This window comes from Gadus macrocephalus, chromosome 2 (assembly GCF_031168955.1).
Source record: "Gadus macrocephalus chromosome 2, ASM3116895v1".
NCBI classification, from domain to species: Eukaryota; Metazoa; Chordata; class Actinopteri; order Gadiformes; family Gadidae; genus Gadus; species Gadus macrocephalus.
In genome coordinates, this window is record NC_082383.1 from 22447622 (window position 1) to 22475121 (window position 27500).

A 27500-nucleotide genomic window follows, 5' to 3' on the forward strand; every position below is an offset into this window, starting at 1 on the left:
AGGCTAGGCTGGGCTCAACCAGTATCTTTGTCAGATATTTTGAAAGGCTAACTTTTTGTACCTTAATTTCTTGCTTTTACAGTTGATTAAATAGTGGTATAGAGGTGTATCTATGAATTATTCATCAATGATTGTATTTTCGAGGTACAATATCTGATTGGAATGTGATTGGTTATCGCTTCCGAGCGCAAGGTCACAGTGAAAGTTTATCATATTTGAGCTCTCGGCGAGGCATCAATAGGCTTTCTATATTAGCTTTAGCTTTCTCAGCTTGTTATCGACATGGCGTTGATAACACGCCAGCTAAACCAAAAGGTTTTACCTCGTTATTTCTTATACCCTTAAAGATGGAGGTCTGCGGAGATGCACCCACGGTTATTTCAGTTTTCTTTGTATTTTGTTTTGCCGGATAAAACCGTGACACATCTATAATTTAAAATCAGTGATGAATGGGCCCGATGAGAGGCTGCCTGGCCGTGCTGGGACAAGAGCGGCGGTGGTAATACTCACAGGTATTTGTTATTCTCGTACACATCGTGTAGCTTCAGAACGTGAGGGTGTTCGATGAGTTTAAGAATCGCAATTTCCCTCTCCACCTGGGGACAGAGGAAGAGAGGGAGGCATGAGAGAGGAGAACACAAGTCAGGCCTCTAGGTCCAACTAGAGCAGAAGAGGTTTACAGAGAGATTAATATTGTGTTCTAATGCTGTTGAGCAGTTATCCTACATATTTACATTGAGGGTATTTAGCAGACGTTTTTTATTCAAAGCGACTTACAATAAGTACATTTGTCAGAAGAAAGAAACAACAATATATGGCTGTACAGTAAGGATTTTCATGGAACCAAGTGCCAAGCACTAGCAATTGTTAAATTAACCCATTCCCCATATACAACAAAGATAGCTAGGATACATCACTTATCAACACAAGCCTTCACCCACACAACATAAACACGATGTTTGCCCACCAGGGGGGGGGGGGGAAGAACTAAAAAAAGTTGGCTGCATCATCTCGACATTTTGGGGTTCTGGAAGTACTTAGCAGCTAATTGCGAGGTGGTGTCTCCTGATGCTACTAAAAAGCTGTGGTGCTGGAGCGACTGATTGGAACAGCCACGGACACGCAGGGGTGAGCGCGACAGTGCGCTTTTCTGGCTAGCACTCAGAGTCAGAACACATGTAGATGGACAGGGAGAGTCCTTATTCATCCAGGAGGCTTTTGGTTGTCGTATGGAGTAATATAAAGTAAACTCTGAATTGGTTGTTTGACGGCAGAGTCGATGTAGTGCGAGTTTAATTTGGTATCGTCCTGCTTCGGCCACAAAGCCGGGATATTTTTACCGAAGTTTGAGCTTTCCGTCAGGTTCGGTGAGGAATTCAACTTCACAAAACAGTGTTACATAACAATGTGTTCCTTTAAACCTAAACTCAAGTATCCACAAGCCTCCAAAAAAACGGCAGGCCATAATTCCTGCTGCATTAGCCAGCGGTCCTTTTAATCGCCAATGAAATGAAGAGCTTATACTTGGCCTGTTGTCTAGAACGTATTGCCCACACAATGGGCTGCTCCCCGTTCCATGCACACAGCCAGGCTATTCTTGGCCGTATATAGAGAGAGACTGAGAGTCAGAGAAGGTTATTGAGTGCAGTCTCTTAGTCTCTCCACATGTCTGCCACTGTGGTCTGGTAGGTAGAGGCCTATATGAAATCAATATCAACTTTAAAGTAATACCTCACTGCCCTGTTTGCTTTTCTGTCGAACATAACCCAGAGTCTGATTCAATGTGTGTGAGTTGCGTGTGTATGTTTGTATGGTTCACTCCATCATCTTGTTTTATGATGCAATTACATACACAGGCAGATTTATGGACCGACAGACAGACGGATGGACGTACAGACGTGCAGACCGACAGATATACGGACTGACAGACAGAGAGACAGACAGAAAGACGTGCAAACAGACAGACAGACGGATAGACAGATATACAGACTAACAGACGGAGACAGACAGATGTACAAACAGATAGACAGAGAGGCAGACAGAGACAGACAGACAGACAGACAGACAGACAGACAGACAGACAGACAGACAGACAGACAGACAGACAGACAGACAGACAGACAGACAGACAGACAGACAGACAGAGGGATGGGCAAACAACAGAAAGACGGACAGACAGGCAAATCCCCTACCTTCATAAGAACCGATTCAGAGAGCTTTTCTCTGTTCACTATCTTGATGGCCACCTTCTGGCCTGTGATACAGTGAACCCCCAACTTCACCAGCCCTGCCCAGGGAAACGGGAGAGAGAGACAAGAGAGGAGTGAATGAAGGAAGGACAGACAGAGGAGGCAATAATCCTGTATCTACACGTGTATAACAATAGAACACACACACAGTATACATGCAGGCATACTCACGTTAAAACATACGCACACACACAATGATATATGCTTTTGCACGCACGCACACACACACACACACACACACACACACACACACACACACACACACACACACACACACACACACACACACACACACACACACACACACACACACAGTAAACAAGTGATGAGTAAATCAGCATTCCACTGCAGTGTGAGCATGGAGAGAAGTTCTAGAAGACACACTACGGTCCACTTCCCACACCCACGAGGGGGCCCGACGTGCGTTTCTTAGTTAAATGGAAGCAAACGCAATGACATTCCACTCTCCACCTTACAAACGGAGGAGGACGATGGAGGAGGAAAGGTGTTGCTTACCTGTCTGTCCCTTCCCGAGCGTCTTCTCTAGTCGGTAAGGCCCCACGTACTGGCTGGACTGGCCTACGGACAGCTCCTTGCCGCTCATCCTTTCCGCAAGCTCCGTCCCACCCCGTCCCCCCCGCGGCCAAGAGACGAGAGACGGCGTAAATTCGAATTCCCGTTGAACGGCGAAATCACATCAGCAGCGATCGGCAGAGAGATGGCGATGGGTGCCTCTTCGCGCGTGGCCACGCCGTAACGACATTACACACACCGCTATTGCGATGTCGCCGGAGGGGAGGGCAGGGAGGGATCGGGATGGAGCAGGAGGAAGATGTGTGTGTGCGCGTGTGTGTGTTGGGGGGCGAGGGGGTGGGTGGGGTGGCTCGGTTGTGCTGAATGATCGGAGGGGGCTGGTTCGTGATCGCAAGACGAGACAAGCTAACGCCGGCGGGGCCTAGACTGCCGGGCACTTGTCATGCATCCTGCAGGCAAACTACACCCGAGCAGTCCGTGTGAGGAATGAAAGAGAGTCGAGGATGAGTGGATGAAGCCTCTTGAGATGTTCAGATGTCTTTAGCGTGTTTCCCACGCACAACCTCAGAGCTCCTCGCCTTGTCTCAAAAGTCCGAATTGCGGGACGTGCATCAGTGGCATGAGGATGAGGATGATGAAGTCGGTGAGCGGTCCCGATGAGTCTAGAAGGTATGGCTGAACGTGGGCTACGCCTAGAAGAACGAGGCTCAGCCTCCGTGTAAGCCGCCTGTAATGTCTAGTTCTCTCTCTGGCTATATATAGTGGACTCAAAGTGAGCAGATGGAGTCATGACATTCAGTGGGACGGTTACATTTGTTACACACTGACCAGTGAGAAAACGTGTCAAATATCACCCGAGTCAAAATGTCCTCACCCAACCGAATGCATGCATTCATCCACAGCACACAATCACCCGCACCCCCCTCATACGGTGAAATACAGGGCTAGGCTCTCACAAATGAATGCATGGTCCAAATGCAGGCCCTGCACACACACACATATTCGTCTTCTTATCAAGTCCAGGCCGGGATGTCCGGGAATAGCCCGGTGTATCAGGTACAGGCTAATATTCCATTATCACAACAGCAGCAGTGGCAGCAGCACCAGAATGGGTTTTCCAATATCCGGTGTACACTTTAGTTCACCCCCGGCCCTGCATCAAGGAGGGAGGGGTGGAGGGGGTGCACTATCAAAACAGCCTCTGCCGGGGCGCTATTAGTCTAGGCTGCCCTGCCTAACTCAGCAGCGACACCGAGATATTGCAACCGTACAAAAAAAAGGGGGGGTCGGCCTGTTAGGCTATTTGTTGTGGGACAATGGGTCCTCCCTGGTCCGCGGTGGATCTAGAAACAACCACCGTCGCTGCTGGTGGTGCTGGTGATGAGAATCACCGCCTCGCCGTCCCTGTCGTTGGCTCCCTTGCTCTCTCTCCCACCCTCTCTCTCTCCTCGGCCGCGGACGATGCTCATGGTATCACAGCATCTTCTCCTCCCTGTAGCCCACGACGACGCTCGCATCCCACGCCGGCCCGTCACTGTCCTCCTCCCGGCGGAATGTAGAGAAACAGCGCGTCCTTTGCCCTGAAAACAGTGCGGTGGATATGTCCCGGTGCGCCAAAGTTCCCCTGGTCCAGGTTCCAGAATCCGCCTTTTTATCAGAGATAGAGAGCGCCTGTCTCGCTGCAGCTCCGCTAAAACCCCCCGTCTCTCTTATTTTTTTGGTTCAACCCTCTCTACTCTCTTCCCGTTCTCTCTCTCTCTCTCTCTCTCTCTCTCTCTCTCTCTCTCTCTCTCTCTCTCTCTCTCTCTCTCTCTCTCTCTCTCTCTCTCCTCTCTCTCTCTCTCTCTCTCTCTCTCTCTCTCTCTCTCTCTCTCTCTCTCTCTCTCTCTCTCGCTCGCTCGCTCGCTCTCTCTCGCTCCCTCCTGTCACTGCCTCCCTCTCTCTCCCTTCGCTCTAGTCGATACGGGCAGCATCAGCATCCGGGTTCCATTTATCCCCCCCCCCCCCCCCCCCTTCCACACACACACGCACACACCCAACACTCTCCCTTTCCCATCACTCCCTCGCCTCGACCTCACCCTCTGACTTTGCGTCTCTCCATCTGTTCATATAACTCAGATCGATTCATTATTTATTTCATATCGCAACACTTTATTGTTTGTACATTATTGTTATAGTAGGTATTCGCATTTATATATAACAATTGTAAACACATTTACAGACAGTAGACATTGCGTTTAATACCCCTTCTTCATCATGCATGGTTCCATTGTGTAAATGATGAATCAATGCCCCGTGCGGACAGCAGGGTAGGCTGGGCCGCGGCTGTAGCGGGACAGCCGGTTAGCTTGGGCCGCTGCTGTAGCGGGACACGTCCCGTGCCGAGCCTTGAAGAGGAGAAGAACACCGGTGGCTCACGAACAGGGGGAGCAGGTGCAGCCGGAACAAAGGGGATGGGACCCAAACACAGACGAGGACTCGGGGAAACGTTACATCATGGCTTTTAATGAAGAAAACTCAAGGATGGCAGGTTAACTGATAAAAACATGACAAATATAGGCCTAACGACGCGACAATGGAACAAAGGAAGTGACCTGGTAAATATAGTGCACTAATGAGGCAAGATTTAAAAGGACGCTCAGCAGGTGAGAAGAGGGGGCAGGTGTAAGGACGTCTGGCGGGCAGGTGGAGAATGAGAACCATAAGGACCCGGGATGGGCGATGCGGTTAGGACACGGGGATCCCAAATCTAATCCCGATTAATCTTAAACGCTCAAAGCGACCAGGTTGATTACATTTGAGTGGATAGCCTACTACGTGTGTGTGTTTGTGTGTGTGTGTGTGTGTGCGTGTGTGTGTGTGTGTGTGTGTGTGTGTGTGTGTGTGTGTGTGTGTGTGTGTGTGTGTGTGTGTGTGTGTGTGTGTGTGTGTGTGTGTGTGTGTGTGCGTGCGTGTGGGGGTATGTGTGCGTGTGTGTTTGTGTTTGCGTGGGAGGATAAAGAGAATTAGTAAAACAAAGAGTGAGTATTAATGGCTACATGAAGAGGTTGGATTACGTAAGAACACACATGGAATAACAAATAAGAGACAACCCAAACAAAAATGTTGCCACAATCCAACACTTTCCCGTTAATAAAAAATCATGGACACTCTGATTTATTTACTTGAATATACTAATGTAGGCTACTCCTCGGACAATGTCATATCATATCATACAAAAAGTCTCATAAAATTTTCATCATGCACCGCAATTATTCCCTGTAACCACAAGATAGCGCCCGAGCCCAGCCAGCGGCCCAGCCCAGTCGCCTTGTTTCCCAGAATGATCTCCCGCATGCCTGGTCTCAAAGTGAGACTATCTGTGATTAATAACCATCATCAGAGGAGGCGAGTTGTTAAACTCCTCTGCATTCATGAGACGAACGGAGAAATATACACCGCGTGCTGCTATACACCAGGCGGTATATCGTCCTGCCTCGGCCGGCCTGGTCGCTCTGCGAAGGGGCAGGAATGGATTTCCAGTGAGCCGCGCAATAAAATCAAGAGCTCAACGTCAATGCTGTCGTTCCCCTGCTCTTGCTTCTTTCTTATTTTCCTTTTTGTTGCAATCGATGGTAAAAAAAAAAAAAAATCCTGTCCGGTTAAAAAACAAGACACTTTAATACAGCATGACAGCTGTTTTGCATTAAAATACGTCAACGTTTGTGACCCTCCACTTACCTGCATTGGGCAGGCTTAAACATGTGTTGTCGGTGTCGTTTTCTATTATCATATGCATATCAATATAGTTCCTGGTCTGCGTTAATTTGTATGCTTTTTCCTTTTTATAATTTTCATAAAAGTCCAATTTTTGCACACAAGTAAATTTCGTCCAATTATGTTGCTCCTTGGTCAACTGCCACTCATAGCACGGTGATTGACAGCTAGCTTTGGCTTTTGACTGGTTCAAATATCAAGGTGAAGCCCCGCCCTAAACTCCATCGGCTGCGTGCGGACGGCGCCTCATGGCTCTGGCGGAAGTCTCCTGGCCGGCATACTGGAGTAAAGCGCGTTCCGATTGGTTACATCCCCTTAGCTCAGTTGCAGCTCTCGGTCCGTATTCTCAGGTTCTAATAGATTAGGTTTCGGCAGAGGAGCTTTCCTGCCCACATGCATAATCCCTCCTTGAGTCTGGTTCTTCCGTTCTTCTTTTGTTGTGTAACTTGTGTGCCAACTTGAGCTGCCAAACGGTTTGATAAAGGCACCAGCCCCAGTTCTGCTACGGGGGTGTAACCAATGGGAATGAGGCTTTACAATAGGCTTCATGAGTGGAAAAATATGAAAACAAGAGAAATATAAAACAAACGCAGAGCGGGGACTTCATTGTATATATTCATGTATTAAAAAATAATTGTACATTTGGTATTAATAAGCTTTCAGGCATCTCTAAATGCAATTAATGAGGGGGGGGGGGGGGGGGGGTAGAATGTCTAAATAGAAAGCTCTAAAATTATGTAGGGACGCACAATTTGGAAATGTGCACTTTGCATACATATTTTATGGAGGGGGAGCGGATTAGAAGCCTGATGTTTAAATATTGCTCCGTCGTCAGTTTCAGAGGAGCTCTGGCGTAGAGCCTTTCGCTTGCACTGTCGTTGTTCACCTGCTTGCCACCGGTCAACACCTCAGTGGACAAACGAGGCCTTCTGCTGCCCGATGGGGTCCATCTCAGACATCATGCACCGTATATGAAAGATGCAGTTCGATATTTATTGAGGGAAAGAGATGATGGCACTCTTTGTTCTTGATCCCACTCCTTTAAAAACGCTCTACTCCAGAATTAACTGAGTGCACCACCTTATTATGGGTCGTCTCACAAAGTAGACAGTAGATTAAGCATCCAAAATCGGAGAGGCATTTCTCTTACTTTCGCTTCATAATTGTTTCAAACAAATGTTGCTGCACAAAAGTGTCCATAAAGGTTTCATATCAACACTGTGTCGACTGCTATAACACAGTATAGGACTGCTGTATCTGTGGTCCAAACATCCATATGTTGTTTACTTTTAATCTTTTAATCTTTGTTTTCAATACCTTGTTTGTTGAGCCATCCTACCGGTTCCTATAATGTTATCTAAAGTTAACCTTTGTGCCTGGGGTGGTCAAAATAGCCTTTACCTTCCCCTGTTAAATACATCATAATGTTCCTATACTAAACCAGCGGAGGCATTTCTGTTTCAGTTCTGCTCTTCTGTACAGTACGTACACAGTCTATATGAATGGAATATATTGGCAACATCCGAATATAGAATACTATTCTACACACACCCGTTTCACTGACAACACTTCTTTTATGTCTGCTGTAAGAGGGTAACAGTGTTTTCTTTTAATGTCTTAATGCAAAATGCTTTTCGGTCTCACTGATGAGAGACAAGCATGTTTTCTGATCTGAATCATGGATTGTAATCATGGAAACTTAGTGCATGACATTCGTTCACCTCCCTGTTTACTGTTAACATGTGTTGTATGGGCGTAGTAACTAGACGCCTCCAACCGTGATGAGCTCTGTGACATTTACACACACACACACACACACACACACACACACACACACACACACACACACACACACACGCACAGACACACACACACACACGCACGGTTACACGTCAAACACACACACACACACACACTCACGCGCACACACACCACACACACAGGCAGATGGACTGAGACACCTTTAGAGTCTGACAGCCCAAGGAGAGTTGGGGGCTGGTGACAGGTGTATATTACAGTATGTCCATGCAGACGTATCTATATGTAGATATGTACGGAGAGAGAGCTAAATATATAGAGCTTTAGTATGGGTCGAAGACCAATATAAGTGGTCATTTTGGCTCTGACCTGGCTGTAGAGGAAGTGGGCTGGACAGCTTGAGAACGGCAAAAATATGGCACCGGGAATATTACTGTATCGTGACTATTTACGATTTGCTGAAATTCCTCCGTTTGGAGATCTTTCATCACGTGAAAAGGCATCCATCACACACAAAAAAAACACAATCTTTGTCTACAAATTAACAAGCGTCTTTGTTTAAGTCCAAAATAAAATGCCTGCTGGAAAAAGTCCCATTTTCTGTAAACGTCGGTGGATCTTAAAGGCACCCAGTGCAACTTTCGAGGCTTAAAAATAAACATTCAATTTCTAGTCTTTTTTACTCGTAGTAAGTTTCAATAACTCCATACCATTACATACCGACATTTAAGCAGCAAAGATGAGACGTCGTTGTGTGGTGAGAACAGATACAAAATCGATAACAACAATGCCGCCATTTTCTTTATTTTTTGTAACCTACAATAAATAAAGCAGGCTTCCAGTCAATGGAAAAATGGCTTCTCCCCACCGGCGATTGTTGTTGTTTACGATTTTCTATCAGTTCTCACCACACAACGACGTCTCATCTTTGCTCCTTGAATGTCGATATGTAATGGTATGGAGTTATTGAAACTTACGTGTAAAAAAGACTAGAAATTGAATGTTTATTTTTCATTGAATGTTTACATAAAGTTGCACTGGGTGCCTTTAACACACACACATCCTGCTTCTGATTGGATCAAATAAGTGCCATCACGGTGGTTACTTTTGGTAGATTGAATTTAATTCTAGTCGCAATGACTCGATTAAACAGAGGTGTGATTCTGTACCTGAAGAAAGCTTGTCTCTGTTACTCATTCAGATGACGCCCAGAGAGCAACAATCCAATACAAAAAAATACAGATTACCGCGTTCATTGAAATAGAATCTTTTGCAATGAGGTGCTATTTTCTGGTTAAAATCAATACAGCTTATCCCTTTTTTTTGCAAATATGTCTCCCCTTGTTGCATCTACAGTCAAACAACAATTCTACCATATACTGCCAGCGTTCAATTTTGTCCACTAGGCGAAGACATTTCTGGACACCAGCTTTCTGTGACTGGGATGGTTTTTTTTATTCTGCAAATATTTTCCCTGCTTTCGGCTCTTTGTATCCGACTATACTAATGCATTGTCTCTGGGTCTCTCTACATCTGCCAACTCACTATCTCTTTTGTAACAATATTTGAAGACCCCCCCCCTATCCTACAAATTTGTACTGTAGCCAAAAAGCACAGCTGTCCGACATACGGATTTCCCTCCCCCCAGCCGCTGAACCCAGGATTAACCCAGACTGATGGCCACCAAACTGAATCAACGGAGCCCCAAAAAAAACATAATTACATTTCGGCACCAATTCTTTTTTAAACTCTTTTATTTCCATTTAAATGTATTAATTTCAAGTCAACAATATACATGAAATCCTCATGGTCTCTCTGGAACTGCATACAATTCAAACGCATCGTATCCACATACTGGGGAGAGGAAAGGGGGTTTACAGTGGGGGAGACGTTGGAAGACACCATTAAATCCTAAAACAGAGGGGTGGTGGGGAGAGGGGAGAGGAGGCGGGGGGGGGGGGGGGGGGGGGGTTGGAGAAAGGTTAAAGTCGAGGTGCTTCAGCCGGCAGATTCCGAACCTCCGGTCCGAGGTCGACACAATCCTCATCACGCCGCCAGAGAAGTCGTTCAGTCCAGTGCTGTTGTGCAGAAGGGAATGCAGGGAACTGGGAGGACTCAGTGCAGTGGACCTGGGGGGGGGGGGGGGGACAGAGAGAGAGAGAGAGAGAGAGAGAGAGGGGAAATGAGCTAAAGCAAAAGCATGTGTTGCACGTGTGGGTCACCAAGACGCCAAGCCAGCTCAACCTCCCAGGGTACATTGCTGAAGGGGCAAAAGATATTTCAGTTTGCTCCAAGGGGGGGGGGGGGGGGGGTGGGCTGCTGTACCCCGGCATGGGGAGGGGGGTATGGGGGGGGGGGGCATGGGGTGGGCGTGAAGCCGGCTATAAAGCAGACCACATGACTCCCCTGTGAGGGCCCTGATTGGCTGCCCGAGCCACGTTCTGTATGTTTTGCAGGCGTAGGGGATTTAGGGTAGATGATCGAAGCAGTCAATACTAATAACCTTTTTTACTAGTAACGAGTCACCATTTCATTATTTACCTGTGAATCAAATAAAATGCCTAGAAAAAATAAAGGATACAATTTTCACATTTTCCGCTAATGTTGTATTCACTAACCCTCCAACTTCAACAGGGCGAAAATAGAGGAAAATATTTCGAACGTTTCAATGTGTCGGTTTGGGTTGTTGTAGTGTCAGAAAAAAGGCCCCGTTCAGGACTAGAGTCTAAATCCAAATGTACAGTGCCCCCAACAAGGGGAAGGTCACAAGCTTCAAAATAAAAGCGTCAGCGGAACTCTGCATCGTTCGGCGGGGCGTACGTTTGCGGTAGGAGCGGCGGTCTTCACGACGTCTCGGCGGCCGCGCTCTTCACACAGGCGGCGAAGGCCTCCAACAGGTCCTTGCAGCCTTCGGCTCCGTTCGCTGCCACACTGAGGAAGAGGAGGAGGAAGAGGAAGAGAAGAAGAGGACGATGAAGGATCTGAGACGGTATACATTGCAGGTTCTGGCAGTCTTGTGTCCCATGTATGAAATGTATTAGCTTGCTGCCTGCCCATGGACTCCCACGATAGTATAAATAAATATAATATCATGCTCAATGGCCCCCGGTCAAATATAGGAGAGGTTGAAGAAGAGAACCTCCCAGGTGGGCGGTTATGACATATCTGATGTCAATATTGGAGACAACAAGCAACAATACACAAGATGTGTATCGTCTGCATTGGATTGGAAAGATACACAACTTGTACGACAAACACATCACACATACTCACTTCAAGTTATGTCTGATCAAATTGAGATTATTTTGTGATATACATCGGCCAGATTATTTGTAAATATTCAAAATAACCCCACGTTGTGTGTCAGCCTTAACCATTCATTGAAATGAATAGACTGGGACTCGTGTGGAATTGATTGCTGTAAAGTGTAGACAGAAATGTCCTCCAAATCCCACTGCCCGGTCCCTCTGAAGCCGAGAGAGGCAGAGGCCACAGATGGTTGAAGATATTTGGACCACGCAAGATGTCCACTATCAACATGAACCCAAATTGTTCAATTGTGTGTTCACTCATATGGCAGCGCAGGGCAGTACGCTGCATCAGCTTAGTAACGTCAGCCCGGCTCACATCGAGGCCAAGTTGACCTCTCCTGTCTACAGCAGACAGAGAGAAAGACCGACTAGATGAGAGGGAGAGATAGAGAGAGGGATGAGAGAGAGAGAGGGAGTGAGAGAGAGAGAGGAAGGAGAGATACAAAAAAAAAGAGCGAAAGAGAGAGAGAGATTATTTCCGTCCACCACAGCCACAGACATTGTCATGGCAAGTTAGGGTGATGAATCGAAAGGAGAGAGAGAGAAAGAGAGAACAAACAAGAGAATGAATAGGGAGAGGGAGGGCGATGGAGCGATAAACCCCAGCGTCCTGTTCGCCAGTAGGCCGGGAAGGGAGCGATTGCGTAAACCTGCCATGATACACGCCATGGATTAACATAATGGGAGAGGGTTTGGAGGTCAACACGCAACGAAAGGGGCCCCTCCCCTCTCTCCCCCTGCCTCCCTCTAGTCATCCCTCCTCTCTCCTCCCTCTTCGTTTCCTGCATGGGCACCACAGCGTTTACACAGCCGTCCAGCCGTCCAGGGCAGAGAGCTGGAGTCTCAGTCCCAGTGGACTGTATCTTCCCCATCACACGTCACTCTCTATTATTACCCCCGCCGCATCGACACACAGTCGATTACCACTCAATGATTCCATGTGTGAGTGCTCTTGACTGCCCCCCCCCCCTCCCCCCCCCCCCCCAGCGTCATCATCCCCATAGGCTCCTCCCCCTTACATCACAGTCGGTTGCGGGCTGGAGATTACGCAACTCACAGCTGGAGGAGACCGGATTAACCTTAACCGTGCTTCCCCCCGCCGTCGAAGTGGAGCTAGGACGGGTGGACACAGTGTGCGTGCGTGTGTGCGCGTGCGCGCGTGCGCGCGTGCGCGCGTGCGCGCGTGCGCGTGTGCGCGTGCGTGTGTGTCCATGCACTTGCGGGTCTCCAAGCCCCGAGTCTCCAAACGTAGAGCAGCACCTCGACTGTCAGATAAACCCTCCGACCCCCCACCCTCAGAACCAAGCTGGCCCGCCGCTGGCTGAGAGCGGCGGGAAAGCCACCTTCTGACCAATCACATTAAACCACGGGCAGTCCCCATTACCAAAATGGAGGTAGGATGGTCACATTATAATCTAGGCTAAAATATTTACCTAGCAAAGGACTTTTGGACAAAAGGTGTCAATTGTTCAAGGACTGAGCCAAACATAAATTCCCTGGGCCAAGACCATTACAGTCCCCTACGTAAAGCAGCAATACCATTTTGAAACTTTTCCGTCCTATGCTAAACCATTAGCTTGCCACAGAGTAGCATTGTTAGCATGCTAGTGATGGAGTTCTGGCTGTGTGTGGGGGGGGGGGGGGGGGGGTGTGTGGGCGGGGCCTGCTTGGACACAACCAGGAAATGGAGGCTGAATAATTTAGCGGGAGAGGTCCTCTCGAGACGGACATGAATAATGGAAGGCTCACGCTGCGGCAGCGGCCGGAGAACAAATGGCGGCCGATCGGCCCGAACCACTTAAGGGTGAGGGAGGAGGTACAGCAGGCCTGCCCGGGCCCAACGGTTGATTACATGTTGGTGTGGGAGAGGGGGGAGGGGCGCTGGATGCTTAGGGCCACCAGCCAATGAGCTGAGGAGGAGGGTGGGCTGCATAGAGCATCTAGCCAATGGGGTGAGGAGGAGGACAGGATTGATAGAGCATCTAGCCAGTAGAGAGGGGTTTGGTTACTACCAATGTGCAATTTAGTCCACCAGTATATCACAACTGCCTTAGGGACATCATAAGTCATCTTATGGCCATGCTGAATAGGTAATTGAGTACATTGTCAGAAGAAATAAAACAATATATCGCTGTTGGTACAGTGAAGATGTTCATAGAACCACGTGCCAAGCAGCAACAATTGTAAGGTTTACCCGTTCCCTGTATACAACAAATCTAGCTAGGACTCTCTTCAAAACAGGTTGGACAGGTAGAAAGTTGACACAAACTCCCCCCCCCCCCCCCCCCTCAGTACTTAGTGTATACTCATACTACAATTATGAATGAACAGTGGCTCCGTTTGGAACCCGTATGTAGGGAGTTGGAGAGGGGGGGGACTTCAGAGACTCCTGCAGAGTCACCACATTCCAGAGGCAAAGGGGAATCTGTCTACAAAGCAGCGCATGTGTGCACATGAATAACTCTGGTATGCGGTCTTGGGTCAGGGTCGGGCTGCTCACTAACCTATATTTAACGGTCAGCTCACACACCCTCTGGAGCTACTGTTGTAAGATCAAGTAGTCAGAGTAACTAATACAGGTTCTGTAGATCCACAGGTACAAAGTCTTTGAAAGCGGACGAGAAACAACTGATGTAGTGAATGCATGTCGTTAAATGCATGCCACAACTTTTACTGGCTTATTCATGTCACTACATAAAAATCTGAGCTCTATCTAGCTATAAAATACTTTAACCATCCATGTCAATCTGATTAGATGATACCTTGCTTACACCAAACACAAGATGAGATAAGGAATGTTTTGAGTATATCATACTATACACATGTGTTCAGTATGAAATACCCAAAACATTCCTTCTCTCATCTTAGTATTTGAAATGTTCAAATGTTTCCACAACTTCAAGTCTGGCCAACGGAAACGACATCATAGCGTCATAACCAAGATCATTAATTATGAACAACACCTGACCTGAGATGTCCTGAGCTCCATTCAGAACTAAATGCCGTTCTCATGCTACTTCTGTATGCTCAGAAACAAGCTCAGAGACACACAACCTCCAACATCTCATCGGTTTTCCCTTTGAAACGCGCCATGCAGTCCCACTCTTGCAACCACAATCAATTAACTATTCTTGTTATTCGAGAAAATATGGACTTTTTGCCCCAATTACCATTTTGAATACATACAAACTCTATGAGACCGTAGTTAGATCGATCTTCAACTTTACTTCAAAGTACAACCCTTTACATCTCCCTCCATAAAGCTTGTAATTTCCAACATGGCCGACTACAAGGTGGGGTGAAGATAGACGACAAGGTGACCGTTTGCTTTGCTGGCCTACTTTTTTTATGAACAGGTGTCAAACGAAGCTGAGATCTGATCTAGGGTTGGGAAAGACTCATGGTATCTTCTACATACAGCCACACACAGTAACACACACACACACACACACACACACAGTTATTTGAAGACTTCTAAAAATACATCGTTTTTCGAGTGTACATTACAATCATTTTGTAGCACATGTTTAAGCTGAAGCCTGACTTGAGTCCGGCTTCTGCCTACCGATTGCTACATGCACAACAATTAGAAGAGGCAGAAGCAACAATGTATGCTGGAATAAAAGCTTCACAGAATCAAACTCTCAAAGAACAGCAACATTCCCACACAGGACTCGTTTCAGATAGTAATTTGTTCGGGTAACCTTTCTTCAATGTATAAACATTAAGCTATACATTTACCATCTGTCCATACAATCTATAATCTTAAACCAACACATTATGGCTGAACGACCTGAGGCCAAATTTCCTTGTTACGCTTGTTAAATTTTAACAAGTCGTTACCCAATCGTATGTACCAAGACTTGCCCCTGTTTCAATAGGCCGCCTTATCTTCCACACACAGACACACACACACACACACACACACACACACACACACACACACAAACACACACACACAGGGTTTGGTCAGTGAGGTTTATCGGCCCAGAGCATCTGCACTGCTTAGATAGATGAAAGTTACCCAGAAGTGTCAATAAAGTATTTAACAAGTCCCAGAGAATGTTAAGATATCCAATATTAAATTCCTGTTTGTACACGTTGATTCAATCGAGGATTCAAATAAAAGCGTTCCTCGCGATCATCTTTCTCATCCTCGTTTTATTAAAGCCAACTTAATAACTTAGATTAAAACCTTCCTAAGCTTGTATAATATACTCCCATGCTATCTCGACGTGCTAGAAAAGAAATAAAATCGTTGCGTCGAAACCGCTTTGACATTGACAATGTCATTGACCAACGTGCGCAGGCCCACGGTGTCGTCCATGTTGTTCTGGCTCTGCCAGTTCATCAGGAAATGACACTGGAGCCTTCACTGGCTGGAGGGGTGGGTTTTACAAACCAGGGGGGGGAACGCTCAGCTCCACAGTGTTCACATATCAGACACAATCACTCTCTTAAAGACCGAAACAACGTGTTCTTTCAGGGGGGTCTTTCTCGCTAATTTCTCTTTTGAGAGCCTAGGGTGAGGGGGGGCATCCCATTCACTTCCAACTCATAGGCACCTCATTAACGCCCTCCTAAAACAGAGGGCACCGCGACCTTTCACCCCCAGACCCGGGGAACATGTCGTGCTCAATCTGAGGACACCGCTGGTCCACACGATATTCAAGCTGCGTCGACATGCCGTCGGACGCCGCCATGTCCTCCGCCGCCATGTCCTCCGCCGCCATGTCCTCCGCCGCCATGTCCTCCGCCGCCATGTCCTCCGCCGCGACTCCATTTTAGCTCCCCAACACGGAGGATTCGACAGCACACCCCGTGTTGGGTGAATCTCTCGAGCTGGAGAGAGAGCTCCGAAACGGAACTCTGGCGGAGGCTCTCAGCCGTGTTGTCGGGCCGGAGGATCAGTGTCATCACATCACGCTCCTCTGCTCAAAGACACAAGGTGTCAAGCAACCATTTCGCCCTTTCGGAATTGCGAAATGTGCAATGGCTCCGAGGGGCTGCAAGGACGGACTGCGTATGTATGAATGCAGAAGAACTCGGACGGTAAAGCCAAACAGATCTCAGGCGGGCTGAGCGGTTGACGCGACGGCAGAACAACTGCAATGCCGCTCGGAGCGTAGGGCCTCACAGCAGCGGATTGGATGTGCAAGGGCAGAGGTGGAGAAACATGAACTGTAACTAACCTAACCCTAATCAAACGATATATTTACGCGAATTCGGCGTAGACATCGAGCACGATGCCCCAGTGCATGATATGCATTGACCTCTCCTGTAGACTTGTTATCACAAACACACACACACACACACACACACGCATCCACACACTCTTTCACCTACCACTTATCCAGGTTGGCTTTGATCTCGGCGCAGGCGGCCGGGACGGGGGCCTCAACGGGAGCGGTGGTCTCAGAGTCCGACATGTCTGTGGGTGGTGGTGGTGGTGGTGGTGGTGGTGGTGGTGCTGCTGTCTGTGGTGGTCACACTTCTCCTGCCTGTACCGCGCAGAGAGAGACAGCGAGAGTGAGAGAGAGAGAGAGAGAGAGAGAGCGTGAGTGAGAGTGAGAGAGAGAGAGAGAGAGAGAACATGAAGGGGTGGGGGCGAGGAGCGGAACATGACACGGCGGACACATGTGTGCATAATGAGGGGGCGGGGTCATAGTGTGTGTGTGTGTGTGTGTGGGGGGGGGGGGGGGGGGGCGGGTTGGAGGGTGAGGCTTCTATGAGAGGTGATACAACTATTTGACACATAGGCCTGTTGTGATGCAATTGGCCCACTTGAAATGTCAAATAGTTTCAGTCCGAAGGAGCCGAACCTATGTTTAGGAATTCGTATGTTGTGTACAGTGCAGAGGTTGGCTAAACTATTAACATATTAACAGTTAAAAGACTAAATAGACGCAACCACGTCATCAGGTCAGCACGTTTCCCAACCCATGCAAAGTGGTCGCAGGAGAGGAGAAGAAGAATTGCAATGCCCAGAGAAAATAATCATTGAATAAATCGCGCCCCCTGATGGTATGGTCTAGAAATTACAGTCTAAAGGGTGAAACTGTATCATTTAATAGGGATGCAGAAGCTGTAAGGAAATCAAGCATAAAAGTTCAGTAACAAATTTAGAAATAATCAACAGATACTTGGGGTAAGGCCAGGCGACACCCTGAAGCGCATGCCACGGCATGAACCGAAGGAAATTCATGGAACGTATCCCAAGGTTAGATAATAGCGCAAAAGGTTACGTAATTCACTCACGACCAATAGCGGACACATATATCTCCACTAGCTTATATATAGTATTAACCTAGTTAATTTCGAGCGTGCCGCAAACAATTACAGCAAATGAATGCAACACTTTCGGCCCCAAACTTCTAGGCAAAACAAAATGTCGTATCCCTCCCCCCCGAAAAATGGATTTGGTGTCACAAGCTTTTTCTAATTGTTTTTTGTGGCCTGTTTTTTCTTTTTCTTTAATCACTGAGGCTTCTCTCTGCTGGCCTACAGAAAACCGTTGCAACAGTTTCAACAGGTTTTGGGGAAAACTAATTGAGGTTGTGATCAGTCAATCAGGTCCTACTACCATTTCTGCGGGCCCCCACTTCCATATGGAGCGTTCCTACACGGGGCGCAGCCTCGAATTACATGCGCTCCAATGACAACCAATTATGCCCCATCGTCCAAGGACGACAGCGTCCTCGGCTGCCGCAGGACAAGGCTACTTACTGTCGTGCATTTGTGAATGAGAAGTACGTGGCGTATGAAGTCGTCATAGAGAATGTTTATATTCAACACAATGTTTTACACAGGTGGCGCAAAACCATCCAACTGTTGCACGCAAACAAAATAAGCATTTGCGTATATTTCGACTATTATTTGGCGCACACAAAACAAAACTTACAAACACACACATTAAACAGATTAATTTGCCGTTTTGGTGATTTCGGTTGAAGAAAGAGTTCTGCATTGCATGTCCGCATGACCTAACCATGTGCGGCAATTTATAGGAACACAATGTTCCCAAGCCGACATGCAACATCCACGTGTAAGAATCCCCATGTAACACCGTGGATTAAAGCCCCAAAACAATGCATTGAATCCTACCTATCCACAGATGGGATGTCCTGTCCTGCTTCAGAGTAAGGGAACGGAAGAGTTGGGAATGTTGGAAAGATTTGAAATCGAGCCGATGTTCTGCAACTGCACACTGGTCTTTTTTTTCAAAGGGGGCGTGAAACCATGCTCTACGGCGGACCAACGTGTGTGCGCTGTATGTGCGTGTGTGCTTCGGTGTGTGTGCTCTTGTGTGTACATATCACAATGATGTGAGCCGCTAGTGGGGGAAGGGCAGCATGTTCTTCCTATTCACACACACGCACACACACACACACACACACACACACACACACACACACACACACACACACACACACACACACACACACACACACACACACACACACACACACACACACACACACACACACACACACACATTTCTATAAGGGACGAGAGGAAGACAATGAAAGACAGGTCTCTACCTGCCAAGTGGGTACCTTTATGAAGGACCATGTGTTGGTTCATATAGGAACAGGGAAGTAGGACTTAAAAATAGAGAAGAGGGAGAAATAGGAGAAGGAACAGAGACAGAGGGGAAAATGTGCTCTCTCTGAAAGCACGAGAGAGAGGGAGAGAATTATTCTTTATTGTTTGTTTCTCATGCCAATAAAGAGAGAGAGAGAGAGAGAGAGAGAGAGAGAGAGAGAGAGAGAGAGAGAGAGAGAGAGAGAGAGAGAGAGAGAGATTAGGGTTAGTTCCTTTATCAGATGTTTAATGTCCTCATATGATTCTGATTCTGATTAAGGGCAACTGTCTCACTCTCTCCTCTCTCCTCATACTCTGTCTGTGGTGTTTGGGTGTGTGATCAGGGCACAGATATTCACCTCTGCTGAGTTAGTGTTTCCATACCTTGCTGAGTTGAGACTAGAGAGGATCACTCATGCCCTGAGGCAGTGTGCATATCTGTTTGTTGTTTATACATGCATACACACGCAAATAGGCACACCACTCAACACGCACAGACACACACCCAGGCTAATGCACATGCACTCACACACACAAACACGCACACACAAACATGAACCGACACACACACGCACGCACACACAAACATGAACCGACACGCATGCACGCACGCACGCACGCACGCACGCACGCACGCACGCACGCACGCACGCACGCACGCACGCACGCACGCACGCACGCACGCACGCACACACACACGTTTGTGCCCTATAGAAATCTGAGCTGGCATCAAGTTGGTGGTTGTGCCCAAACCAACGCTATGCTTAATGGCAGGGAAAATATTGGAGGTCAGAAGAGTGTGTATGTGTGTGTAGAGTCAAGGTTAGAGCCTTCCTGAAGGTCACTGTATACCTGTACATGCACCACTGTACACTATATGTGCGGGAGAAACCACACCTCTCCAAACTAGACGTGAGCATAGGTTGTTTGCATTGGTCGTCTAAAACGACCCACATAAATGTTTTAGCCCCCTATCGACTGTTAGAATAAACGCCAATATGTTACGTGTGTCAAGGTTCTGCCTTGCCAAAACAAAATGGATGGCATTCATTTTATTTGAAAAGCAAAATTTCAAGATTTCGGCATTACAAGGTGCTTTGATAACATTTCATGGTTTACTTAAATGGTAGATTATATACATTAAGTCTAACCCCATAAAGGGAGTTATGTAATAAGTGACCTAGGGGTCAAGGACACTTGGGAGGGACCTAGAGAGCTGGGGTGTCTTTTATTTGAAAGAGGGCCTCAATGACTAGGACAGATATACGTTTGGGGGCTCTAGCCCTACTGGAAGTAACAAAAAAAGCCTCAGAAAATACTCCATCTCGTGGTCTTGTGTCACAACAGGTGGTGAACGAAATTCACAGGAACTTTTTTTATACCTCATAAGGACCCTGGCTTTTGACCTTTTGACCCTATGTGTTTAAAACGTGTCCCCAGGCCATCAGTCTTCCCAAGGCTCGATGCATAAGGTCGTATCTCCATCTCAGCGGAAATGGGAACATTAAAACCGACGCCGTTTTACGCCCATTTACTGCAAGGTGGGAGGCCACAGCTCTTTTTGTTCCCTTTCAAGATGCGTAGACATGTAAATCCTCGCTACACGTTCCCCTGGGTCCCAGGAATGACATATCTGGAATTTGCATTTCTAGCGCTTGCAGAGCATAGTCTGCCCGAAGGGGGCTGTTTTTAAGGCAGAGTCTCTCTTAAGTGAGGCCCGCGAGACAGTGGAATGTGGTGCAAACAGACACACTGGAGTTAGGAAGGTGCCTCCTGCTCTGATACCTGAAAAACGTGTTCCAGGGCGTGACTGGGACCCCACACTCAACCGTGGCCCTTTGACCCCGGGGGGGGGGGAGCGGGTTACACCGTTGCGTAAGAGCCCCCAGGGCTCCAGCTCCCAGCCAAGTGTCCTTGGCTCAGAGGTCACCTACTAACTACATAACTACCTGTAGGCTAGACTTTAGTAAACCTTAATGCCCTGATTCATATAAAAGAGACCAGACACCTTAATCTCACTCCCAAGTCGTTCTGTGCCCCCACATAAAATAAGTGTAACTTATGTATTTCTATGACCCCCATGCTGATAATTGCAGTGGCCTTTTAGAATGTGTGTGTCCATCTTTTACTTTATGATTGTGTTTATGCTTCGAAAACAGAGGAATTATTTGTTATGATCATCTTTGATGAATGTATGCATAAAATTGGGCTATGGGGTGGATTTTCGGTCAGAAGCAAAGCGAACATGAAGTTCCGGTATGTCTTACAAAACATCTCCTCCTAATCCGTCCTGTCTTCCCTGGGTCACTTGAAATGTTTCAATTGAAAGAAAATCACCAGTTACATCAAATAGCGCACAACAACTCAGACAACTATGCAACGCAAAGACATAGATTCAAACAACATGCAAGCTGCGTCCATATGAATCACAATGGCAGCGATGGAAAACATTGCATTAACTAATAAACGAAACATCATATACATTCATGACAAATGAAAATGCACATCTATCACTAGAAAAGTTATCAAAACGCACTTTAATGCTGGAACTGCAGAGAATAAAACAAATGTCATCCATTTGGATCTGGCAAGACCGAACCTTGACACAATTGACATATTGCTGTCGATAAGGGAATAAAACGTTGATATGGGTGGTTTCAGACGACCTACATAAACAACCTATTCTGTCGTTTAGGTTGGTCGGCAGGCAGACGGATAAGGTTTACGAGGTATGCATACGGACATAGTTAAAAAGTCACTAAAATAGATCCAATACGCAAAGGCTCATGGGTAAACTATAGGGTAGCAGAACATAGTCCAGGGGAGGCAGGCATGTCAGAGTCATGACACTTTGTCCATGAGCAGACATTGTAGTCAAGGGCAAAGATCAAAAGCCATGTCACAGGAGACATGTCCTGGAAATAATAATCAGATCTATAATATAAAATGATAAAAAAAATTATGGAAACCTTGTTTAAGTAATTACTAGTGAAATGACTAGCTGAAAAGGAATTTGTATACATTCTCCTTTGACCTAGATATACCTACCATCCTCTCCAACTGAAAGAGTTTGCATTTGCATTTCCACCCATTGAGGCCTCCTTCATTGTATCGATTCCTTTAGCTGTCTGGCAGCCTTGCTTGCAGCCTTGCAGACATGTCCACTTCCCCTATAGAGTATTGCAATTTAACTTGGTATCTCCGACTGCAGCCATGGCCAATCCCAAACTCTCCACGATGGTCCCTCCCTCTCACATTTGTTTCCTTTCTTTTTATCGCCCAAGATGTGTACGTTTCCCTTAGAGATCATGTACAGCCATTGTCTCATTGAACGAATGCTTGGTAGTTTTGCTGCCTGTATCTTTCCATGAACAGGCTATAATATTCAATCAAATGTGGCTGTCAAGAAGTGTCCTAAAAATAAGTTATTCTTCATCGGTACACATTATGTACGTTTATCATTAGTTGAACTTACATTGCAGTATCTCTTGAAGGCTAATTAAGACTTTATTAATTACATTAATATTTTATTCATGAATATAATATTTAAAATAAGGAGAATAATACTACATATAAATATATTATTAATTATTTGTTTTATTTTGAATACAAATAAATAAAGAATGAAGTATTGATGTTTGATCCAAGAATAGTATATAGTTTTCAATTATACGTAAAATAATGTCATCATGCTCAGAATTTCAACTGTGCCAACATATCAATGTCAACGTTTCACTCTACTTTAACATTTGAACAAATTTCTCCCGTTGAAAATGTTCACGATGTCTTCAGATTTTATATTTTCTTTGTATGAGATCACTTCATTTATTATATTTAGTTCAGAACATGGAAGGAGAAACCAGAATGACATTTTGAAGGGCTGCTCTACTGTGATTGAAAGGCAAGGTGCGTTCAAGGTCCTAACATGCGTAAATCATCATTAATGTTTTCATTCATCTACTTAATTAGGCAAGTCAGAACATTATTCCACACTTCTACTTGGACACACACACACACACACACACAGACAGCCCCACACCAAAACACGTGCGCACACACAGACACAGATGCACGCACGCACGAAAGCACACACACACACACACACACACACACACACACACACACACACACACACACACACACACACACACACACACAATCACACACACACACACACACAATCGCACACACACACACACACACACACACACACACACACACACACACACACACACACACACACACACACACACACACACACATACACACACATTGGATGACACCTTGGAACTCTGATTCTGGTTCAACCTGATCCACAAAGGCACATCTCGGTCCATGTTTCTCATTATGGGACTGGAACAAACGACTTAGACTGAGAAACAATTAGTGCGTCCTTCCCCAGAGCGCTGCATAAACACATGAGTGTAGCCCGTATATAACGCAGGGGAGAAGATGGGGATGGACAGACTCACAGAGGACCAAGGGGAACCTGCAGAGACCAAGAAAAGGAAGAAGACGAAGAAGAAGAAGAAGAAGAAGAAGAAGAAGAAGAAGAGATGGCGGACAGAAGATCACAAGGAACCAGTGTCTGCCTTACAGGTCCGATGCAAGTTGTGTGTTTTTGTGTATGTGTGTGTAGTCACATGTGTCTGTGGTCGGATTACAGTAACATTGCAGTTTAGGCATCGATTTTTGTCACAAAACGTCACAATAGTTTATTCTCCCCAATACCTGTTTTATTTTTCCACTTTTGTGCGTTTAACATTTTCATATTTATTTAACTAACATTCTCTATTTATTGTCACTATTGTCCATCTCTTCTGTCTGTAACATCGATTCGACCGTACTATCCCCCCCCGGATGACTGACACCCCCCTGCTCCCCTTCTTCCCCCCTCAGTGCTGAGCATCATGGCCGCCTGCCAGGCCGTCCCGGTCAGCGACCTCCTGGACCGGGCGTCCCAACGCTCTGACACCCTGCACTCTATCAGCACCTCGCTCACCCACCACATGGTCAGCCCCCCCCCCCCCCCCCCCCCCCCTCCCCCATCTCCAGTGAGAGTGTGTGAGGAAGAGATCAACACATCATGTGCTCAGTGAGGTGTGCAGCGATTGATACTTTGATCAGAAAAGTTGTTTTTTTTGCATGAAGAACATTCTCTTTCTGGTTGCGCCACAGGACAGTCACCTGCCCTCCGTGGGACGTCTGCTGATGCCCCGCCCCAACATGTGCCACACCTCGTCCCTACAGACGCCCAACGACAAGGAGCAGACTCTGAGCGTGAGCGTAAGTGTCCCTCTCTCGCCGCCCGTCTCCGAGCCCTCCTACACTCCATGGCCCACTCCGTCACACGCGTAACGTACGGGCCCTTAACGTACAATGGCTCGCTTCAGGCAATCAGTAGGAGCTTTTTTTTTTATCAAAAGCACCTCACAGGGAAAGCTATCTTTGTTGTACACAGGGAATGGGTTAACCTAGCGACTGTAAGTGCTTGGGACTTGTTTCGATTGAACATCTGTACTGTACCGACAGCGATTTATTTTTGTTTCTCTTTCTTCTGACAAATACAAGTACTCACAAGTACTTATTGTGTAAAAGCATCTGCTTAATTCCCTAAATGTAAGTGTGAATGTTTTGCCACCAATGTAATGTACTCGATGGCAAAACGTGACAACAAAGCCATCAAAGAATAAAGAGACAATAGAAGAACAGGCAGAAGCGAAGGATAAAGAAAGAAGAGAGTGAAGAGAGGAACATAAGATCTAGATTTAGGAAATAAATGATTCCACTTCTCGGTTTACCTCATGTAGGTTCGTCAAACAAAAATAAATATGCATATCACATGCATACATGAGATATCTAGTGGATCGTGTCAAACAGCCTCGCCACAACAACCATAACCAGAAAAGTTTTGGTTTAATTTTATGCTTTAACCCTGCCAACATCAAATCAAATCTCCCGCAACCATGAATGCATTTCAGGAGGAGCACTGACAGTTTTGCCTGAACCAATCACAAACAGACGTCCGTCCCTTACACAAGTTCCCGCTCAGAGTGCCATTTTAAAAATTAAATGATCTAAAGTTTTTCCGGTCGGACGACTTTGGTTTGACACGCAAAGGCTTCCACGCTTCCTTCTCTGAAGCCGTCCAGCCGATGAGAGACACGGGCCGTCTGAATGTGAACGCCCCCCCCCCCCCCCCCAGGAGGCGGAGCTGATGTCCCTGGCCCGCTCGCTGCTCCAGGCCTGGGTCCACCCGCTGCGGATCCTGTCCCAGGAGTCGGGCTCGCTGCCCGCCGCGGCCCAGGGCCTGGTGTCCACCCGGCTGCTGGAGCTGCTGGACCACGCCTCCAGCCTGCAGGACGGCCTGGACGTCCTCTCCAGCAAGGTGGGGCCCGGGGGGGAGGGGGGCCCGGGGGGGAGGGGGGGGGTGGAGGTCGGCCCGGGGGTCCACCTCCAGGTGTGTGTGTTTATGTTTGTGCGTGGCGGTTTTTGTGCGTGTGCATGCGTGAATTTGTGTGTGCGCGACACAACTCAATCCAATCCATTACAAAGCGATTCAGTACAATGCAACGCAATACAACACAACACAAAGCAACGCAATACAGTTTTATACAATACAATACAACACAACAGAAAGCAACACAATGCAGTTATATACAACGCAACACAACACAACAGAAAGCAACACAACAATATACAGTAAAACCAACAGACCTAACCTGGTGTACCCTACCTGCCCCGTGGAGCAGATGGGCCCCGCCTCCCAGTACCTGTCCTACCTGCCCTACCACGGGGGGCCCGACCTGGGCGAGGACAACCCCTCCAAGCTGGTCAACTTCCACTTCCTGCTGTCCTGCTTCCGCCGCGACTCCCACAAGATAGACAGCTTCCTGAAGGTTCTGCGCTGCAGGGCGGCCAAGTCCAGACCCGAGTCCTGCTAGGCTAGGCCAACGAATGACCGGCGCTGGAATGATGGACAGATGAACCGGCGGAAACTGGCTGCACTTTAGTCTGACTCTTACACTCACTCCCTTCATGTGATGGGAACCAAACACCTTGTGCCTGTTACTGCTTGAATTTCAATAAATACTTTTTTTTTCTTGCAAGGATTTGAGTCCAATGTTATAATATTAGTATTATTACCTGTTGCTAGTGATTATTATTATTTAACAACAATAATAATATAGTATAGGTTTTGTAAAGGGCCTGTATAGAAAGTAGTAGAAAAAAGTACGTAACCTGCGTTGCGCACGTCGTGAATACTGAACAGAGCGTAAAAGTCACAGGAGAAGATAAACAAGCACAATTGCCATGGCGACAACTAAACAGAAATCTATTCTCTTCCTTTCTGCATGTCGATGATCCAACAATAATCTGCTTTACTGTTGTACCAGAGTTATGTCCCACTAAAGACTGGGTCGTTGGTTCCTGCGGGTTTAGATAGTTCACAAGTGCGGGTATATGGGTCTCGCGGAGCCACGGGGCGGAGAGATCCCGCAGACCAGCTATGAAATCGGCCTCAGGTACTCGCGACCTCCACCCTTCAAGGTGGAGGTGGTCGTTAAGGTGGGTGTTCCTGAATGATTTCTTCTTCATTGACTTTACCCTCCGTCCCTTGCAGACATTTTAAAGCGCCGTAACTCCATAAGTGATGGCGCGTTTTGCACTATAAGTTGGGCATTAAGATGGTCACATGATCAATGCATGTCTTGAGTCTATACATTTTTTGATATAAATGTTTTTAAGAGTGCTACAGATGTTATCTTTTGAATACCCTTTAAGAGCTCCCCTCCCTATTAGAGGCCATTTGGACACAGTGCCACAGACATGTCTTTGATTATTTAAGTCACTCACGGGTGCTCGGGTGCGCTTTCGAAAAGTCAGAGGGTGGCTGACCTTAAATTTAAATAGACTACAGTTGAACTTTGAATAGATGGAGACAGTACGTGCAGAATCTGGGCGGCTTTGAATTCCTCGATCCGAAAGAGACCGACAGGTGACACATGCAGGACAGCCGGCTCGGACCCGCCCCCCTGTCGCGGCCTTAGAGGTGGACAGTAGATATGGAGAGAACAATATTTAATCAAGAATCAAAAGCATGTCTCCCAGTACCAATAAGGAGGTACGCCATGTAGTCCTACCAGGAGTGCTATTGACCCAAACCACAGGTCATACCATTTTTAATTGATCTCCATTTAAAACCTGCTGTGAAATAGCGCTGAAAGATCAGAGGTCAATGTATTAATGGTTGAAGCACTGCAAATCAATGCCGTTGTTGTCCCTCGGACAATATGCCCGCTTTGAC

At 46.9% G+C, this 27500-nt stretch overlaps 3 protein-coding genes and 2 long non-coding RNA genes across 6 annotated transcripts in view; 3 read left to right on the plus strand and 2 right to left on the minus strand.

Moving 5' to 3' along the window:
* Window positions 1-506: 506 nt before the first annotated feature.
* Window positions 507-4591, minus strand: LOC132470008 (serine/threonine-protein kinase BRSK2-like). The gene is made up of 3 exons (XM_060068148.1): window positions 2766-4591; window positions 2193-2287; window positions 507-596 (listed from the first exon to the last, which is right to left on the minus strand). Exons 1-3 carry the CDS (start codon window positions 2851-2853, stop codon window positions 507-509), a joined length of 273 nt encoding a protein of 90 aa, XP_059924131.1. The 5' UTR covers window positions 2854-4591.
* A 5442-nt stretch (window positions 4592-10033) lies between these two features.
* Window positions 10034-19092, minus strand: LOC132473914 (uncharacterized). The gene is made up of 5 exons (XR_009529494.1): window positions 19078-19092; window positions 18713-18969; window positions 16955-17109; window positions 11118-11228; window positions 10034-10426 (listed from the first exon to the last, which is right to left on the minus strand). It is a non-coding gene; the product is annotated as an uncharacterized LOC132473914 (long non-coding RNA).
* LOC132474004 (uncharacterized) lies at window positions 13499-13865 on the plus strand. Its single transcript, XR_009529543.1, has 2 exons — window positions 13499-13560; window positions 13595-13865. It is a non-coding gene; the product is annotated as an uncharacterized LOC132474004 (long non-coding RNA).
* A 3976-nt stretch (window positions 19093-23068) lies between the features above and the next one.
* On the plus strand, window positions 23069-26293 carry prl (prolactin). The gene is made up of 5 exons (XM_060074050.1): window positions 23069-23791; window positions 24092-24204; window positions 24371-24478; window positions 25398-25580; window positions 25945-26293. Exons 1-5 carry the CDS (start codon window positions 23749-23751, stop codon window positions 26134-26136), a joined length of 639 nt encoding a protein of 212 aa, XP_059930033.1. The 5' UTR covers window positions 23069-23748; the 3' UTR covers window positions 26137-26293.
* A 172-nt stretch (window positions 26294-26465) lies between these two features.
* The window catches only part of zgc:193811 (uncharacterized protein LOC559801 homolog), a 5845-nt gene continuing 4810 nt past the window's right edge, over window positions 26466-27500 (plus strand). For both annotated transcript variants that reach the window (XR_009529455.1, XM_060073928.1), the window contains exon 1: window positions 26466-26761. Coding sequence is in view for 1 of the 2 variants with exons in the window: in XM_060073928.1 (XP_059929911.1) it covers window positions 26657-26761 (105 nt within the window). In the remaining variant the exon portion in view is untranslated. The remainder of the gene's footprint in view (window positions 26762-27500) is intronic.

Bases quoted from the DNA above. Each gene is read 5' to 3' on its own strand.
- prl (XM_060074050.1), top strand. From the start codon at position 23,749: ATGGCGGACAGAAGATCACAAGGAACCAGTGTCTGCCTTACAG. The intron at 23,792-24,091 runs GTCCGATGCAAG...TTCCCCCCTCAG, and splicing joins AACCAGTGTCTGCCTTACAG to TGCTGAGCATCATGGCCGCC. The intron at 24,205-24,370 runs GTCAGCCCCCCC...GTTGCGCCACAG, and splicing joins CCTCGCTCACCCACCACATG to GACAGTCACCTGCCCTCCGT.
- LOC132470008 (XM_060068148.1), bottom strand. From the start codon at position 2,853: ATGAGCGGCAAGGAGCTGTCCGTAGGCCAGTCCAGCCAGTACGTGGGG. The intron at 2,288-2,765 runs GTAAGCAACACC...TTCCCTGGGCAG, and splicing joins GCTCGGGAAGGGACAGACAG to GGCTGGTGAAGTTGGGGGTT. The intron at 597-2,192 runs GTAGGGGATTTG...CTCTGTCCCCAG, and splicing joins CTGAATCGGTTCTTATGAAG to GTGGAGAGGGAAATTGCGAT.